Source organism: Vigna radiata, chromosome 1 (assembly GCF_000741045.1).
Source record: "Vigna radiata var. radiata cultivar VC1973A chromosome 1, Vradiata_ver6, whole genome shotgun sequence".
Classification (NCBI taxonomy): domain Eukaryota; kingdom Viridiplantae; phylum Streptophyta; class Magnoliopsida; order Fabales; family Fabaceae; genus Vigna; species Vigna radiata.
Genome location: NC_028351.1, coordinates 5233041 through 5253374, shown reverse-complemented (window position 1 = coordinate 5253374; position 20334 = coordinate 5233041). Strand labels below are relative to the sequence as shown.

At 36.1% G+C, this 20334-nt stretch overlaps 2 protein-coding genes across 2 annotated transcripts in view; both read right to left on the bottom strand.

Annotated features, from left to right (window-relative positions):
- Positions 1 to 22: 22 nt before the first annotated feature.
- On the bottom strand, positions 23 to 7467 carry LOC106774156 (lanosterol synthase). Its single transcript, XM_014661038.2, has 17 exons — positions 7182 to 7467; positions 6764 to 6940; positions 6595 to 6684; positions 6300 to 6494; positions 5861 to 6112; positions 5585 to 5773; positions 4569 to 4682; positions 4323 to 4445; positions 2025 to 2147; positions 1739 to 1837; positions 1491 to 1547; positions 1372 to 1418; positions 1135 to 1278; positions 787 to 964; positions 589 to 669; positions 402 to 485; positions 23 to 249 (listed from the first exon to the last, which is right to left on the bottom strand). The coding sequence occupies exons 1-17, from the start codon at positions 7380 to 7382 to the stop codon at positions 130 to 132; spliced, it is 2274 nt and encodes a 757-aa protein (XP_014516524.1). The 5' UTR covers positions 7383 to 7467; the 3' UTR covers positions 23 to 129.
- An 11989-nt stretch (positions 7468 to 19456) lies between these two features.
- Positions 19457 to 20334, bottom strand: part of LOC106756220 (lanosterol synthase-like) — a 6150-nt gene continuing 5272 nt past the window's right edge. Inside the window, exons 8-11 of the mRNA XM_022787250.1 lie at positions 20221 to 20334; positions 20023 to 20103; positions 19836 to 19919; positions 19457 to 19683 (exon numbers count right to left, since the gene is read on the bottom strand). Of these exons, the coding sequence (XP_022642971.1) occupies positions 19564 to 19683; positions 19836 to 19919; positions 20023 to 20103; positions 20221 to 20334 (399 nt within the window). The 3' untranslated portion in view covers positions 19457 to 19563. The remainder of the gene's footprint in view (positions 19684 to 19835; positions 19920 to 20022; positions 20104 to 20220) is intronic.

The window sequence follows — 20334 nt, the reverse complement described above, 5'->3', positions numbered from 1 at the left end:
CAGAAATTTTCCAACAATTATACCAACAAACAAGGTAGATAAGTATGCAGATGTAATTATTGAAATGATATACAAGTTGGTTTCCCAGGACGTAATTTACATCATTATTATGCTCTTGCTCTCCATCCTTTACTTGTTAGGACAACACAATATACGACTTCGATATTCTCCAAGGGCCCATATTGGAAATATGTTTCTATAGGAAGAGTAACTGATAGTACAATTCCTATTGAACACACCCATGATTTCCTACAAAACATCATATTATGTATTTCAGATATACATATATTAGATGAAAAAATCTTCNCAAAATAAATCTAAAAATGAGTTTTGTATAAGAACTCTACCAGATTAGCAGAAATTTGCATTCATAATTTTATATTACAGTGATTGTAAGTTACCTGTTGGGGAAACTCCCCATTTTCCATTTGTGAATTGATCAAAACCTTGGCTGCACGATGCAATGGGATTGGATCTCTTTGACCCTACCACAAAATAAACAATAACTTTACAGAAGTCTGTTCTCTCATTTCACCTCATGATTTATTCTATAAAAGAATATGTTCGGCGCATGGAAATTTGGTATACCTGTCCTGCTTCAATGAGTGCCAACATAGCCCATGCAGTGTTCACTACGTGAGACTTGTTTCCTTCTAGATTCATGTAAACCTGTTTTTGTTGTACATTTATTAGTGTAATTGTCTTTGAAATACAATTGTAATATGCAGAATCAAAGAAGAGTATCTATATTAAGAAAAGCACAAGATTACCAAAATCAAAGATTACCTTTTGTTGACATGCAAGATAGCTTTCTCCCCACCCACCAGAAAGTTGTTGATGGGAAAGTAAAAACTCACATGCTCTTCTAATGCTGTGGTCATCTTGGTACCTTTTCCCTGCNGCTATGAGTCCCTTTATTCCAAACCATGTTCCATAGGTATAACAGATTCCCCATGATCCATACCTAGTTAAATAATTATTAATCTTTTGAAATTTTCAAGNNAAAGAATATCTAAGTTCATTCTCTACGCTTTGTCCATAAAGCATTTTGCATCATCATTGCATTTCAAATATCACGAGTTTATTCCTTATGACATTTCAAAAGAAATGAGTTTGAGGAGAAACAGAGCAAACCATGAACCATCAGCTAATTGCATGCTTTCGATGTAGCTTGCTGCCTTAGCAATACAAGTTTCTATTTCCTTCCTTTTATAAGTTGGATATCGTCTTCTGAATAAGGCAAGACCCTGAATTATTGATGATGTGCATTCTACACACCTATGACAAAATTATNAACACCTAAATTTGATACAATTCTAAAAAANCANATTCTAACTCTATAAATTATAAGAAACCACATGTTAAACATACTGATAATCGATCATGATATCTTCAAATGTTTCTGTTGGATTCATTTTCTGTGACAAAAATCAATCGTATCAGAANATTGAAACTATGATTGTTCATTTAAGAGAAAGCAATAGTTTTACCTCCAACCATTCGTAAGATCTCGTGAGCTCATATGATGCAAATCCTCCACTTCTGCTCTGGTATATTATGAGTAAGAAAATTCATTAACCAATGACTCTGAAATTTTTTAATTTGATATTACAAATTGTGGTTATAGTTGCGACCGTGGTCACTTTCAACTATACATTGATACCTTAAAGTATGTCTACATTGAATATAATGTCTGGTAAAAATATGTTTTAGCCACATCTAAGTTTTTTATATGTACCTGTAGGGATAATGTTAAATTAACAGCTTCGTATAGGTGTTCTATTTCCACTGCTTTTCCCACTATCTCAAATGGCAAATCTGATAACAGAATGGCTGTCTGAAAAAAAGACATGTACAAACAAGTTAAACAAACGACTTAAGAAACTAATAGNTTGATAAAATGTAACTTAAAAGTTCTACCGTCATCGGATTAATTCTATGTTTTTTTTCTGTTAATTTAACTAGCACAAAGATTTAAGAATTGCAATTTTATTGAAATTAATGGACAATTCATTCATCATCACCTTCAGGCCTTCTGCAGTGCTGTCTGTGGAAGTCCAACCATGGTCTACAGTTGAAAAAGACCAACCACCTTTAGAAATGTGGCGATACCAAGTACTTGGATTACCAGAGCTGTTTTCTGTAATCTACACACACGTTCAATGTAATTAATTATTATGATTTTGGGAAATAATCCCGAGTCTAAGTTTAAATAACAAAGCAAAACATCATATAACAAAATATCCAAAAATCTATTGTTGTAATGGGATAATATCTCTAGAATCTTCCTAATTAGAAGAAATAGATACATAATATTTTATTTTATTTTATTTTTTCCTAGGTTTCCTAGTTTCTCTATTTCCTTTTTTAGGAGAACTAGATTATTACAAATAGAAGGTTTGAGAATGTATTTTTCATGATTTGAGAATAATAATAAGTCTTATTTTCAGGTGTCAGAGCTCCTGATCTTAGGGGCTTGATTCCACTGCAAGAAGCGTACCGCCGCCACTGTCCGACCACCGCCGCTGCCACCGTCGCCTGTCGGGGTCGTCGATAGGGCAGAAAGGTGCGCCCAACACCGGCGAACACAGAGCCGGAAGACGCTCCTCGAACGGAGCCGCCATGCACCGCCACGCGCCGCCACCGTCGTCGGCACGTGTAGCCCACGCGCCCACCTCCGGCGAGACCCACTCGCCGCCGCCGCCACAGACAGGGTCGCTGGAGCCCCCTGACTAGGGTCGGTGACGACTAGTTTGGTCTGTATTTGAGCAGATCTGACTTTTACGTTTTGCTCCTCTTTTTCCGGTGAAACCCACTCGCTGTCGCCGCCACAGAAGGGTCACCGGAGCCTCCTGATTCTGTTCCTTGGGTTGGTGACGACCCGTTTGGCCTTTATTTGAGTAGATCTGAGTTTGAAGTTTTTGCCCTTTTTTTTTTCTTAGATAGAGGATGTCTGAAGAAAAGAGTATTCCTTTTGGGGTACCCAATTACTTACCAAATATAGGAAGTACCTCGTGGTTGGATGGTCAGAATTACTTACAATGGAGTCAATTTATTTTAAAGATTCTCAAGAGTCGCTCCAAACTTGATCATATAGATGGAGGAGGACCAGCACCAATGACAAACATTTTTCAATGTGGGATAGAGAAGATTCTTTAATTATGACTTGGATGTGGCAATCCATGACTCCAGAAGTAAGGAAAAATTATATGTTTCACTCTTTCGCAAAAGAAATATGGGATGATTTACAAAGTACTTTTTCTTTAAAAAAGGATCTTGCTGCTACCTATGATATCAAGAACAGAATATTTAATACAAAATAGGGCTCCCTTTCCGTAACAGAGTATTACGGGATCTTGAATGGTCTTTGGATGGAACTCGATCAGATCCAAACAATAAAGATGTGTAAAACAGAAGCTGCCGCTCTTGCTGAATTCATGGAAGGAGAAAAAATATTTAAATTTCTTCAGGGCCTTAATCATGAGTACGACCCAATCCCAGTTCACATTTTTGGAAGAGAAAAATTACTACCCCTGTCAGAAGTTTTTTTTATGGTAAGAGGAGAAGAAACTCGGAGATCTGTCATGCTTCATGGAGGGATCTCCAACACAGGCTCTGCCATGACAATTGGAAAGGGAGTCCACAAGGGAACAAATGCCAGGGGAAAAACGTTTGAAAGAGGTACTCATGGAGACTATTGTACATACTGTAAAAGATTTGGACATACCAAGGAAATATGCTTCAAACTCCATGGAAAAAAGAATGTTCTCGAGCGCATGGGAAACAACAAAGGGCCTACTAAAAAATGGGTAAATCACACTACCTCAGAACGGGAAGCCACAAATCAACCTAATCCACCACCACCACCACCAGCAGATCTTGATATGCAAACTTATAAGGAGAAACTCGAGCGCTTGGAAGCAATGCTTGAATCATATGCAAGCAGTTGACAAAAATGATTGATATTCATTTACTAACTTGAGGGAGAGTGTTGTAATCTGGGATGATATCTGTAGAATCTTCCTAATTAGAGGAAATAGAGACATAATATTTTATTTTATTTTATTTTTCCTTAGGTTTCCTAGTTTCCCTATTTCCCTTTTTAGGAGAACTAGATTATTACAAATAGAAGGTTTGAGAATGTATTTTTCATGATTTGAGAATAATAATAAGTCTCATTTTCAACTTTTATTGACTCGAGATTTTGAGTTATTCGATTGGACTAAGTCATATATATATATATATATATATATATATATATATATATATATATATATATATATATATATATATATGAGCAACATTTAATCAGTGTACTATACCTGTGAGCATTTTATGAAATTATTTGCTCTCTTAAGCATTGAACCATATTCTTCCTCGAGATTGGTAGCTAAGATTGCTTGAACAGACAAAACAAGATCCCAAAGTTGTGAACCATTATATCCCTGACATTCATGAACTATCTTCATTAGAATTTGCAGATCAGTATTTAATCACAAATATAAGTTTAAGTTAATTTAAATGCATTTGTCAACTTCTGCAGAAAGAATATACAAGCTATGTAGAACCTGCATTTTCATTCCATCCTCAGCCACCCAGAGATAGTCTTTGATTCTTGAAATGTGACACTTAAATGCTTGGGAATTGGGATTCTCCACCCAACGGCAAACCATGTTTAGTACCTGTTTCAGGCAAGCATGTTCGGTTGTCTTTATTCAAATTACTGAGAAAATTAACATAATGCCATCAAGTTTACGTCTTTAAAATATTCATATCAATGGTTTAATATAATCGTGTCCCTAATCTGGTTGTTGTGCTTTCTTTTCTTCCTTTTTTTTTGGTAAAAGGATTGCACGCAATTCAAAGAGATACTTTTGGAAGGAATTAGTTATAAATAATCAAAGATGAAAAGTGGAAGATATGTAATAGTAATAATAATAATAATGTTATGGCATTGTAATGTTTTTTTAAAGCTCCTCATGAAATTAAGTCCAAATTAACATGTTGAAAGTAAGACAAAGTGTCAATTATACCTTTTAAAGAAAATCATTCTTCACGTGGAGTGATATAACAATTGAAGTGTTTTAACCCATCATTCTGTCATGCCCCTTTGATGTATTAATATAATAAAAAATAAATTATACAAAAAATTATGTTTAAAATTCGTATATATTCTTTTCAAAATTTATAGTTCATAAAACATAAAAATATATGTTAATTAGCTAATTTTTATTAGTTTTGCTTTAGTCTATTTAGAGCATTAGGTGGTGAACATAAAATATTTCATGTTTATTAAGTATTAGTTGAGTTTTTATTTACTTTTTATGCAATAATTAACAAGATGATATATCTATAAACTTAAATTTTAAGGATTCATAAAAATATTATTTTATTAATTTTTAGTTTAGTAATATTTGATATGATTTTGAGAGAGATAAAATAGATATAGGAACTTAGTCCATGGTCAGTTATTTAAAAATTGTTAAGATTTAACGAAAAAATTCTCAGTGAAATAAAGAATAAAAAATTATTTGTGTGGTTCCATTCTTTTACGATAACAGGTAGACGTTAACATGGTTATTACCTTACTAACGGCTCCAATACAAAGGTAGTTTGTGTTTTCATCATCATAGTGTATATGTTGCATTACACGATGGAGTGCTTTCTGCCTTAGCTTAGAGAACGGCCATCGCATGAGAAGAGGTTCTCCTACATTGTAAAGAAAACTCCAAAAAAAATTCTGCATCGTTGGACAAGTACGGTACATATCTTCCTGCAATAATTAGAATAAAACATATCATAATTATCTCATATATTGATAATAGTTTTAAATTATCTTTAAAAATAGTAATAATATTACCGTGGCACATAAATTCATTGCCTCATCCCAGTGAAGTAAGTGATAGGGAAGGGTGTAGAGCTCTTTTCTGAGGGATAAAATAACTTCGTTGATTGGACCGACAAATCTTGTCGCATACAAGTACGACATTGGTAGATACACTAATCGAGTGTGACACCTCATCCTTCCTGGGTGGAAAGGAACACAGTAGGGAAGCAACCAAATCTCCGGCTGAATTGGCTTCATACCGCTCCATTCGTATACGCCAAGAATCTACCAACACTTTTATCAGTGGAAATTACGGATCTAATAATAGTTTATCTTAGCTTTAAAAACTTTTTGCTAAAATAGACTCATGATTATGATATCAAACAAATAAATGAATTTTAAATTAATGAAAGTTTACATCGGTTAATATATTTTAAGTAATCATAAAAAAAAAAAAAAGTTATGAATTTACAGAGAGCCAGAATTTGCCCCATGAAGGAATGTGAGTGACTCCACCACGATGAAGAATCCAGGTCCTTGCTTTCTGCATGCTGCCTTCTCCACCGTCCACTTCTTCTCCAAGCAATCTCAAGCTCACATAGTTCAGAGCTGTACAAAACATTGTGCTGTGGCCTTCTATATGCAACCCCCACCCTCCATCTTCGTTCTGCATAACCATAACTTATTCATCTTAATTATATAACATAACTCATCATATATATATATATATATTAAGATTCAGAGTCATATATATAATTCATCTATGCCTGGTGATTCAACATATACCGCCGCATCTCGCTTTGATGCTCCTTCTGCAACACTGAATTAAGGGTCCCAGTCACCCACAATCCAATTACCTACACATGATTATTCCCGCCAATTAATCAAGCTAAAAGATAATGTTGCATGAAAAGAGAATTAATGCTACCTACGTACCAATCCAGGTAAAAGAAACAAAGGGCCGCCAATGTCAGATGGCCAGAAACCATCTTCAGCTTGCAGGGTTGAGAGACTTCTCAGGGCTCTTTTCAGTGTTCTTCTCACAACTTCCTCATTTATATCCTTCTCCCTTTCATTCTCTTTCTTCATATTTATGCCCTTTTCCCTTTCAAACTGACAAACACATACGTAAATCTTGCATGCAAATTAAATACAAAAACCTATAACTGGGTGGTGATGGAACTTTCAAGAGGAGAATTCATCNAGAGACATAAACCATATGACACACTTACATTTTCAACATATGACTAGGAACAACATTATAGGAGAATTATAGGAGAATGATAGATTGACTCAGTAATCTTTTGATATGTTATATACATATATATATATCTATATATATACACACACATACATGGAGTCTCATTAAGAGATCAGAACTATGTTTATAATTGAAACGGTTCTTGCTAAATTCCCGTCGAACTTGTTCCACTTCAGATCGCTCTTCTTTGCTTCCAAGATCAGGATCGAACTCCCAGAATTGTCTTCCCATATGGTTGTTCACGCTTCTTACCCTCTCATCCTCTTTCTTCTCTGAAACCTTTAGCTTCCACATCTTAACATACTCCTATCTTCTTTCTCTCCGAGTATATATATATATTTGACGTCCAACACTTTCTGCTCTTCTCTTTTTAAATATCTCCACCCTTTTAATTAATTCATTCAGGACAACTCATTTCTATATACAATAATAAATAATATCAACAACTTTCTAGATATTTTTGTACAAAGTCTCTGTTGTCACCGTGAACACCCCAATAATTTCAATTTTCGCTTGATGAAAAATATATTAATTCATGCCTGGGACATATTGTCACGTGCGTGCCAAATGAGCTGGAGAAAAACATTTGTTAATGCAAGGGGACACGTGGAACATCAAAAAGAAAAACGTGGAACACCAAAAAGAAAAGGCATGAGGAGAAGAAGGAAAACGTCATATTAAAGGACTACGTGTTCTAAGGGAGAGGAGTTTTTTTGGTACCTTCTGCTCTGTCACTCTTTCCCTCTTTTCTATAGTGATCTTATTCTTTTCTGTTATAATATATCAACATTCTCTGTTATGGGTGCACACTGCAGAATGGATGCACGAGTTTTCTTTTCTTGAATTTATAGTTGTCATCTTTTTCAATATAACAGTGTTTGACTTTTAATACGTAAATAAAATTACATCGGTTCCATTGGTGCTTTCATTGACGCTATGGCTGAGAATACATGTTTAAAGGATTAGCAAGCGGAGATTAAAGGACAAGCTGATGCTCTAAAATAGATGATAGAGTTGATAGAGCTTCGTGATCGTGAACAGAGGGCTCTAGTCCAAACTGAAGTTCAAAATTGGATGGATCAAATACAAAAATCCTTGGAGCTCTTGCTCAATTCTCAAGCGCAATCTCACTCCCATAGTGGTTCAACATCGAACTCGGCCTTTTGCGAGGCTACTCCGTTGTCTACAGCTCTCTCGGTTAAGGACATTTCCCTTGGTTTTCCTCATTTTGATGGGCAAGCTTCAGTGCTCGAATGGATTTTCAAGGCTGAAAAGTTCTTTACCTACCATCGTACACCGGATACTGATAGGGTCGAAATTGCCGTGATGCATTTTGAGAAGGAGGTTGTTCCTTGGTTTCAAGTGCTACAGAGGATGTCAGCGATTCATTCTTGGACAGATTTGACCAAAGCGTTGGAATCCCAATTCGGCCGATCTCCCTTCGATTGTCCGATGACGAACCTCTTCAAATTACATAAAACTGGTACAGTTTCTGATTACTATCTCAAATTTATGTCCCTCGCCAATCGATCTGCTGGTCTTCAAGATGATGCTCTATTAAATTGTTTCTTGAGTGATCTGCATACTGAAATTAGAAGAGACGTCGTTGTTCAAGCTCCTACTTCTTTGTTGAGGGCTGTTGCTTTGGCTAAGTTGTATGAAGAAAGATATTTTCCTGTGACTAAAACTAGTACTGGACCTGTTAGGTGTTATTCTCCAATCTCGTCATCATCATTGGCCGTTAATCAGAATCAAAATAGGAGCATTGCCAAACATTCTTTACCACCATTATTACCTACCCTGAATGTGTAGCCATTGAAAGAGGTGAATGTCAAGAAAATTAGTCCAGCGGAGATGCAAATTCGTAGAGAAAAAGGTTTATGTTACTTCTGTGATGATAAATTCACTTTTAATCATCGTTGTCCTAATAGACAATATCTATTCTTGCAATTGGAGGAGACATTAATTGACCCAGCTGCCGATCCACCTCCCGAACCAGATCCACCAGTGTGTTGTGATGAACCAATTATCGATGATCACCATTTATCCTTAAATGCTTTAAAAGGGGGAATAGGAATAGGAACTATACGATTTACAGCTTTTGTTGATAAGCTACCCGTGACTATTTTGGTTGATGGAGGTAGCTCCGATATTTTTTTACAGCCGCGTATTGCACAGTTTTTGAAACTTCTAGTGGAACCAGCTTCATTATTTATTGTAATGGTGGGAAACGACAACTATATGGCAGCAGAAGGACTGGTGCAAAATCTGGTGGTGCAGGCCCAAGGAAATACATTTCAATTACCCGTGTATCTTCTTCCGGTTTCTGGGGCAGATTTGATTTTAGGGGCTCAATGGTTGAAAACAATTGGACCGCATGTGGCAGATTATGAATCCTTGAATTTGAAATTTTTGCTTGCTGGAAAATTTGTTACATTGCAGGGTGATGTCGATCAGGTTCCTCCACAAGCTCATCTCCACCATATTCGCAGAATGGTTCATACACACTCCATAGCTGAAATATACAGTATGCAATTGGTTGATTCCCATTTACCAAAGTCTATATTACCCGAAGTATCTGTTGAGATGGAACCAAAGTTAGCCCTGTTATTGCGCTCATATGTTGCTGTGTTTGATACACCCACTTCATTGCCACCTTGATGAGTCGATATTTTATCGACTTCACTTAGTTTATTGTGCTAGAATTAATCAGGGAATTGTGCTTAAATGTCCGGTATTTTCCCGTTTTTCCTAATTATGCTTAATTTGATCGGAAATTCTTATTTTAGTTAATTTGAATTTTCTGAGCTAATTAATTGCATTTTTAATTGCAGGGAAAATTTTGGAGATATATTTTGGAGCATTGAGAGGAGACAAAATAATTCAAGACTCCCAATTTAGTCATTTTAAATTTAGTTACATTGTAAATTTAATTGTTTAAAGTTTTTAGACAAACTATTTGCATTGTGGGCTAATTTTGGTAGAATAGCTTAAGCCCAATTGTAAAAATGAACACATGGCACCTAGGGTTTTGGGGTGGACCCCACCTTATTATTTTTGAGACACTTGGCCTTAGCAAGAAGAGGAGCCGTCACTCATGATACACACCCTTCGGCTGGAACGTGTTTGAGAGGCATGGAGGATGGTTGTTCACGGTTTTGGCTCCATGGGTTGAAATGAAGAAAGTATTTTTCTTTTTTTTTTCTTTTCATTGGCTGCAGCTGACACACACTCCTTTGCTTATTTTTCTGAACGTTTTTTTTTTATGGAATGAGAAATGGGAGCTCCAGCCGTCATAGAGATTTTGAGCTTTATTTGATGTTGGTGATGATTACATTTCGGGATATAAATGAATGAAGCCTTTTCCCATTTATATTTTTGTCCAAGCACTTGAAACGAGAAGGAATATTTTCTTTTTAGTATATTTTAGTTGAATGAAAATAGGGGAGCAATGTAGGGGAAGCATGGAGGAGCACATTGATTTCTTTTCTTGCAGCATACATCACGTCAACCACCATTTAAGGAGCAGATTTCGTTTTTTTAATTTAGCAAAAAGAAGGGGCTGAATTCGTTGCTTAGCTGCACCAAATTTTCCTTGATATTAAAGAGGTGATTAGGTGAAAGTGGTAGGTGTTGTCACGTCATGCATCTTTGAATAAAGATAAGCACATTCCATTTTGAAGCCATGGTCATATCTAAGCATTGAATGAGGCACGGTTTCCATTGTTGAATGGTGTGCACAGAGGAGGTGGTGATTTAATTCGGCTGGAAGCAAATTGAAAGCATATTTCTTTGATAAATTGAAATGGTTATTAGGTGCAGAGTTGTTCTCGGCAAAAGGGATGTGAGTCACGGCCAAAGAGGATCATTTTCAAGCATTTGCAATTTCAAATTTACTTTAGTAGGTACATGTGTTATTTGAATTGGTAAAAAAAAAATATGTTGCTTATTTTTCTTAGCTTTAAATTAGTTTGCATTGTAGGATTAGTTATTTTTAATTTCTTTAATTTATTTTTGCATTTAATTTAATTTAACTGTGTTTAGATATTTGTTTAGTCTAGTATTTGGTTTAGCATTTTCACTCTCTGGACTCGATTTTAAAAAAATAACTGCAACCAGACCAGAGCTCCAAATGNTACGTTTTATATATCAAATGAAAGATAATTGAGTCTACTTTCCAGGAAAAAAAAACCTCATNTCATTTAGAGCTCTGTAGAAAAAGTTATGGTTAAAACATTGAGCAAAGGTCAGAGCTGTCCAGTTCCAGCGTGAATTTTCGTTTTTACTGTTTTAATTTCATTTTAATTTTTCCGCATCCACAAACAACATTTCAAACCCCCACTGTGTTAGACCTGATTCTGAACCGCAGTTTGGTCCTTGAGAGACGACCTAGGGTCATTCCCTAGCTATACTGCATTTCTCATATGCAATCAAATTTGTATGGGCCGCGACACCCACCACACCTACTAGAGCACAAGATCATTATATTCCACTTAAAGAAGGATCAGAACCCGTGAAAGTTAAACCACATCGTTATCCTCATAGTCAAAAAGAGGAAATTGAAAAATTAGTTGCGAGTATGTTGAAAGAAGGAATTATTCAACCCAGCAAAAGCCCTTTCTCATCCCCAATAATCCTTGTGAAGAAAAAAATGGTTCGTGGCGAGTGTGTACGAATTATAGAGCTCTTAACGCAATAATTATCAAGGATAGTTTTCCAATTCCAACAGTGGATGAGTTGCTGGATGAATTATTTGGGGCTTGTTTCTTCTCTAAAATGGATTTGCGGTCCGGTTATCACCAAGTCATAGTCGCACCAGAAGATAGATATAAAACAGCTTTTCGTACACATCATGGTCACTTTGAGTGGCTGGTTATGCCCTTTGGTCTAACAAATGCTCCAGCTACATTTCAGAGTTTAATGAACGATATTTTCAAGGAAATTTTGCGCAAATTCATTCTTGTATTTTTCGATGACATTCTGATTTATAGCTGATGAGTGTCACCGCCCAATCAAATTTGATGTGCATTTAAAGTGCAGTATAAACTAGGTGATGGGTGTCGTGGCCCATACAAATTTGATTGCATATGAGAAATGCAGTATANACTAGGAAGTGACTCCTAGGTCGTCTCTCAAGGACCAAACCGTGGTTCAGAATTAGGTCTAACACAGTGGGGGGTTTGAAATGTTGTTTGTGGATGCGGAAAAATTAAAATGAAATTAAAACAGTAAAAACGAAACTGCTACAGTAATTACGAAAATTCACGCTGGAACTAGACAACTCTGACCTTTGCTCAATGTTTTANCCATAACTTTTTCTACAGAGCTCTAAATGAGATGAGTTTTTTTTTCCTGGAAAGTAGACTCAATTATCTTTCATTTGATATATAAAACGTAGCATTTGGACCTCTGGTGTGGTTGCAGTTATTTTTTTAAAATCCAGTCCAGAGAGTGAAAATGCTAAACCAATACTAGAGCAAACAAATATCTGAGCACAGTTAAAACTATCAATTGCAAAACTAATTTAAAGAAAGGAAAAACAGCTAAACTACAATTCAAACTAATTTAAAGCTAAAGAAAATAAACAACATATTTTTTTTTTCACTAGACCCACCATTTTCATTCCATAGAAATTAAAATGTGCTTCTTGAAAGTTTCATCCATCAGCACGTTGCAGCTTGTACCAACACAAAGAAAAGAAAGAGTTTAAAATTCTAAGGCTATAACGTGTTGCTTTCTCTTAAAAGCCAAATAACAGTGAATGCTAAAATGGATCAGCCCCTCCTATCAAGCTTAAATGGATGCTTTTAATCTAGAATAAAATCAACGCATATTACAATGCTGACAGCTCATTGCCGTGACACCACAAATTAAATCAATCCATGCACATTCTTCTAGAAAAAGAAAAATTGCTTAAATCATCAAAGCATTAATTACCATGCATTCAATAAAAAAAAATAAACATAAAAGTAACTCCCATGATTCCAGCGTTTAAACAAAACTAAAGAAATGTAAAAGTGTTGCTTTCATTCAATGATAAATTGCAACCAGCGTAGTCTTCCTCCTACATAATGCCACCAAGCCATGTGCGTCACCTCAATCAATGAATCTTTGCCAATTCTCCTTTCTTCAAAAACGTCCCAGACCCCCTTTAACAAGTGACGGGAATGTGCCCCCTTCTACAATTACGTTGCAACAGCCATCATATATCAAAGTATGTGTGGCTGCCCGAGGGAGAGAGAGCTCAATGCCAGTGACGGCTCCTCAGACCCCTAATCTCCTAGGGTTGTGTGTCCTCTACCTACTTTGGGCCCCCCTTTAGTTGCCAGCGTGGCAGCTGTTTCTGAAGCTTGTGGACTGTGCGAGGAGGTTTGCTGGGCCTAGAGCTGGTGCAGCTGCTGACTTTAATTAAATTAGCCCAATTTCACGTGTTGGGGTGCTGCTGTTTCACGTGGAGGTGTGGAGCTTGTTGGGCTGCTTCTAATGTGGGTGCTACATCTGCTTCAAGACCGTGACTTCTTCAGCTTGGGCTGCTGTCCGTGTGCGTCTTCAAAGCAGCTGCGTGTAGAGATTTCTCACTTAATGAACCAGCCTCCAAGCTAAGTCAATTACCGTGGACACCTCTCCCCCAAACCGTGCAGCGTCTTCAGTCCAAGTGAATCAAGCAAACTGCTGCAACTCTTCTTGAGGCATGGGTCGTGGTGTTGGTTTTCATGGGTTGCACCACTTATTTTCAATTGAATGCACTTGGATGCAGCACTTCCCTATGGGCTGAGAATGTTTCTCCAATTTCTTCAAATTTTAATTGCCATCCACACCCCTCAATTACAAAATCCACACCTTCTCATTCACTTAAGTTCATTTTAACCTTTAGATGTCCCAAGTTGTATTTCCAAAATTTTCCCTGAAAATAATAATGCAAATAATTAGCTTAGAATATTCAAATTAATTAAAATTAGAATTTCCGGTCAAATTAAGCACAATTAGGAAAAACGGGAAAATATCGGACAATTAAGCTCAATTCCCTGATTAATTCTAGCACAATAAACTAAGTGAAGTCGATAAAATATCGACTCATCACTAGGGAATGACCCCTAGGTCGTCTCCCAAGGACCAATTAAGCGGTTCAAGAATCGAGTCTAACACAAAAAGAGGGGTTTTGAAAGTGTTTGAGAATGCAATGAAGAAATTAAAAATAAATGAAAATCAATTAAACATGTAAAATATTCTACCATTTCATGTGACCAAGTGCTTTTACCAAAAGGGAATTAAATTTGCAAAGTTCCTACAAATTAAACCTTGACCGAGACCTCCCATTGTTGGGCTTCCACGTGTTGGCTTCAAAGAAAATTGAAATTTGGGAAAGGTTTACTCATCCAGCCGTGTCCTACTCTTCACGTTTGCACTAACTTGCTCCAAACAAATGGAAATTGCTTCCAAAAGTTACCTCCACAAAAGACAACCAAGTGCAACCTAATTCTACCTACCCACTTTGCCACAACTTTGTCGGATCTCTCTCCTCAATCAAGTCAGACCAGCACCCAATGCCTCTTTCATCCTTTAATTAATTGAATTGATTCTAGCTACCTAAGTAGCTGCCGTCCCATCTCATGCCTAAAGCTTCCATCAAATCAATTGCCCTTCTTGTAAAATGAATGAAGACCAATACTTGTAAATAACATTGATGAACCGTGGAGCCCCCTTTAATCTCCAGCTGTCTGACGTCTTTCCGCCTAAACTCTCACCTTCCACCCTTTCATTCTCAAAAACATTACAATCTCCAAGGATTTAGCACCGGCCCCACAATTCTTTCAGCAACCAAAAAAAAAGTAGACTCAATCACCACTTCCAACAATTCCTTTAAGAGCCAACTAAATTAAATACCCTTTCAAGTGGCAATGTAATGAAACCGTGACACCTCTGCAATTAAATGAAACTCTTTCCTCCATCAATCAATGCACCCGCTGACTTCAAGGTTCCAAAAGCCAAGGCCATCATCAAGGATTCCTCTCTCCAAAAGCAAATAAGAATAAAAAAAAAACTCCTTCAAATACCACCAAATACCATCAGCGCCCAATGATTAAACAACAAGGAAATTGTTCCAGCAAAGACTAAAAGGCAAGGTGGTGGCTTCTCATTCAATCATCAAACGTGAATCTTCATTCATCAAGATAGAAATAAATAATTTTATTTTCGGTGAAGAAACATTTTCCAACAACCCCAATGTTCATGCTTACCAAAGAAAAACCGAAACACTCTCACACCATTCTCCCAGCTTCCCGAGACTAACAATCACCGAGAACGTGATTTCTCAAGAAATATGGTGCAGCATAAACCAAACCAATCAACTTTTTTAAATAAAAGATATTGAATTGATCTTCAAAATAAAGGGAATGAAAATGAACCATGTGCTTCATTCAATCTATCAAAAACCGTGAGCAACACTTTCATTTTTCCAGAGAGCGTAACCAACAAGGCAAAGAAAAATAAAAAAAATGTGTAGCGTGTGTGACGACACCACCCCCTAGGTCTGAGAATGAGTCACCAAAAATTAGGGTGGGGTCCACCCAAAATAAAACCCTAATGCCACATCATGTTTTTACAATTTGGGCTTTGCCTACACTACCAAAAATTGGCCCAAAATTATAAAACATTTGTCTACAAATTCTAAAACACTAGATTAAAGTTTAATTAATTCTAAAAATAAATTGTAGAACTTCTTCAATTGCATGTGCCTTTCCCAAAAATCTCCTAGTGTACTTCCAAAATTTCCCTGAAAAATGAAAGTAGAAATAATTAAGCTCAAATAATTCAAATTAATTAAAATATGAATTATCGGTCTAATTAAACCAAAATAGTGAAAATGACACAATAACTAAGAATTAAGCACAAATCATCAACACAATTCGGCGCGAAAAACTAAGTTAATGGTATAAAATATCAACTCATCAATAGCTCTTCATGGAATGAGCACCTTCATCATTTGGAGGTAGTCTTGTAAATTCTCCAACAACATCAATTGTATGCTCGTTATTCTAAATGCTCTTTTGGAGTTAAAGAAATAGAATACTTGGGTCACACCATATCAGGATGCGGAGTAGCAATGGATACAGCCAAGTTACAAGCTGTTACAAAATGGCCTCAACCGGGTAATTTGAAGCAATTAAGAGGATTCCTCGGCTTGACTGGTTATTATCGTCGTTTTGTGAAGGATTATGCTCAAATTGTTTCCCCTTTGACTGATCTTTTGAAGAAAAATGCTTTTAAGTGGAATGATTCAGCAACAAGAGCTTTTGAGATATTGAAGCAAGCTTTGATGACAGCTCCGGTACTAGCTATTCCAAAATTTTTTGAGCCTTTTGTGCTTGAAACTGATGCTTGAGGGTCCGAGGTAGGAGCTGTTTTAAGTCAGAAGAACCATCCTATTGCTTATTTCTCAAAGAAGTTCTCAAGCCGCATGCAAAAACAATCCGTTTATATGCGTGAGTTCTATGCTATTACAGAGGCATTAGCAAAATTTCAACATTATTTGCTTGGCCATCACTTTGTGATTAAAACTGATCAAAAAAGTCTCAAAGAATTGTTAGAGCAAAGGCTGAAACCCCTAGAACAGCAATAATGGTTGCCTAAATTTATGGGTTTTGATTTCACGATACAATACAAGCCGGGAAAGGAAAATATTCCAGCAGATGCCTTGTCAAGGAGTTTCATGCTGGCATGGTCAGAAACTTGTAATCAATGGTTGTGAAAGGTAGCTGTTTGCATTCAAACAGATGAGAAGCTTAAAGCATTGTATGATCAATGTGTGAGTAATAAAGGGAAATATCAGGAATATGTAGATAAAGGTGGTCTTTTGTTTTGGAATGGGCGTGTTTGTTTACCAGTCCAGGACGACCTTATCAACGAAGTGCTAAATGAATTTCATTCCTCCAAAGTAGGTGGGCATGCAGGAATAACAAAGACTATAGCTCGAATAGCTTCTCAATTTTTCTGGCCAGGTATGCGACAAAGCATTTGACGATTTGTACGTGAATGTCAAATTTGTCAACAAGCAAAGGTGGACCAAGCTTTACCAGCAGGTTTACTTCAGCCATTACCCATACCGTAGCATGTGTGGGATGATGTTTCCATGGATTTTATCACAAACTTGCCACCTTCACATGGTTACACTACTATCATGGTAGTAGTGGACAAATGATCAAAATTTGGACACTTTATTCCCTTAAAAGCCGAGTATACCAGCAAGATTGTGGCTGAGTCTTTTATTCATAATATTGTAAAGTTGTATGGTGTTCCTGATCCATTGTTTCTGATCATGACAAAGTTTTTATTAGTTCTTTTTGGCAGCATTTGTTCAAAGCTCAAGGAACAACTCTTAGCATGAACTCTTCATATCACCCACAATCAGATGGACAAACAGAGGTCTTGAACAAGACCTTGGAGATGTATCTACGTTGTTTTGTGTTTGAAAACCCAAAAGGGTGGTTTGCCATATTGCCATGGGCTCAATATTGGTATAATTCATCTTTTCATTACAACATTGGAATGTCTCCATTTAAAGCTTTGTATGGCAAGGATGCACCTGCTGTCATGCCTTATGAAAGCAGTTCTGCAGACCTGGTTTCGGTTCAAGAAATGCTCCGAGAACGTGATGCAACTTTGCAGCTATTGAAATTGAATTTGATGAAGGCCCAACAATATATGAAAACACAAGCTGACAAAAAGAAGACGGGATATACAATTAGAAGTTGGAGATTTGGTGTTGGTCAAACTCCAACCTTATAGACAACACTCGGTGGCTTTAAGGAAAACACAAAAGTTGAGCATGCGTTATTTTGGACCTTTTGCGATTTTGGGCAGAATTGGAACAATGGCTTATAAATTGAAATTGCCAGATACTGCTAGGATTCATCCGGTTTTCCATATTTCATTACTTAAGAAATTTATAGGGAGTCCTTCATAGCAATTTATTCCTTTACCATTGACAACTACTGAAGTGGGCCCTTCGGTTCAACCCTTCAAGATTTTGGATCATCGTACCATTATGCGAAATGGAAACTTACTTCAACAAGTATAGGTGCAATGGACTGATTTGGACGTATCAGCAGCCACTTGGGAAGATGCTACAGAGATAAAGGAGACTTTTCCAGATTTTCACCTTGAGGACAAGGTGGATTTCCATGGAGGGAGTATTGTCACGTGCGTGCCAAATGAGCTGGAGAAAAACAGAAAATTTGTTAAAGCAAGGGGACATGTGGAGCATAAAAGAAAAAGCATGAGGCAGAAGAAGGAAAACGTCACATTAAAGGACTACATGCTGTAAGGGAGAGGAGGCTTTTTGGTACCTTCTGCTCTGTCACTCTTTCCCTCTTTTCTATAGTGATCTTATTCTTCTCTGTTTTGATATATCAACATTCTCTGTTACAGGTGCATACTGCAGAATGGATGCACAAGTTTTCTTTTCTTGAATTTATAGTTGTCATCTTTTACAATATAATAGTGTTTGACTTTTAACACGTAAATAAAATTACATCCGTTCCACATATATTAACCAATGGAACTTTCATCTTAAGATTGTCTACAATTAATCTTAATTTATTTAGATTAAATTATAAAGTCGTGTCACTTTATCAAGGATTTATTAACTTTTTTAATCTTAATCATTAACATATAAATAAATAATCACACGCATGCAGCCTCACTTTATATATTATATTCTGTACACGCAAGTTTTATCTGATCTTATGAATATTGACTTATATTTAAAGTGGTTGTTGTTAAAATACTTATCTTCATACACACACTAAAAGAGATGAGACTTGAAAGAGTTAAAGGGAATATATATGGTTTTGACTAAAAGCATTTATGAGTTGTTATTACTCTTTTCATTTATAAAATGATATAATTAGATGCATGATCAATTTTTTTACTATTAATAGTTTAAATTAGTTTATGGTACTTCGCTACTTTATTAAAAAATGTGTTAGAAACATTTATATCATTAGAGAATGAATGTTTTTATAAAAAAAATTTCATTTAGAATATTTTGTGAATATTATTTTGAAATATTCTAGAAAAGCATGGAATTTTATTTTTATACAAGAAACTTTTACTTTCTGGGATCTCGAAATTCTTTCTGTACATCCTTGAGTCTTCTTCTTATCACGCTTTATTTAAAGGTTTTTTCTATCTCTTCTATCCATAGCTGTGTTTCAGGGAAAGGAAAATATGTACTTCAAATAAGAAAATGACATGCCAAGAACATGGAACCTATCCAATGATGGTGTTATTCTTGATCCTTTGCTGGGACAGAGTAATTTAAATTTTCTATCCGTGGTTTATTTGACAGAAATTTTCCAACAATTATACCAACAAACAAGGTAGATAAGTATGCAGATGTAATTATTGAAATGATATACAAGTTGGTTTCCCAGGACGTAATTTACATCATTATTATGCTCTTGCTCTCCATCCTTTACTTGTTAGGACAACACAATATACGACTTCGATATTCTCCAAGGGCCCATATTGGAAATATGTTTCTATAGGAAGAGTAACTGATAGTACAATTCCTATTGAACACNCCCATGATTTCCTACAAAACATCATATTATGTATTTCAGATATACATATATTAGATGAAAAAATCTTCNCAAAATAAATCTAAAAATGAGTTTTGTATAAGAACTCTACCAGATTAGCAGAAATTTGCATTCATAATTTTATATTACAGTGATTGTAAGTTACCTGTTGGGGAAACTCCCCATTTTCCATTTGTGAATTGATCAAAACCTTGGCTGCACGATGCAATGGGATTGGATCTCTTTGACCCTACCACAAAATAAACAATAACTTTACAGAAGTCTGTTCTCTCATTTCACCTCATGATTTATTCTATAAAAGAATATGTTCGGCGCATGGAAATTTGGTATACCTGTCCTGCTTCAATGAGTGCCAACATAGCCCATGCAGTGTTCACTACGTGAGACTTGTTTCCTTCTAGATTCATGTAAACCTGTTTTTGTTGTACATTTATTAGTGTAATTGTCTTTGAAATACAATTGTAATATGCAGAATCAAAGAAGAGTATCTATATTAAGAAAAGCACAAGATTACCAAAATCAAAGATTACCTTTTGTTGACATGCAAGATAGCTTTCTCCCCACCCACCAGAAAGTTGTTGATGGGAAAGTAAAAACTCACATGCTCTTCTAATGCTGTGGTCATCTTGGTACCTTTTCCCTGC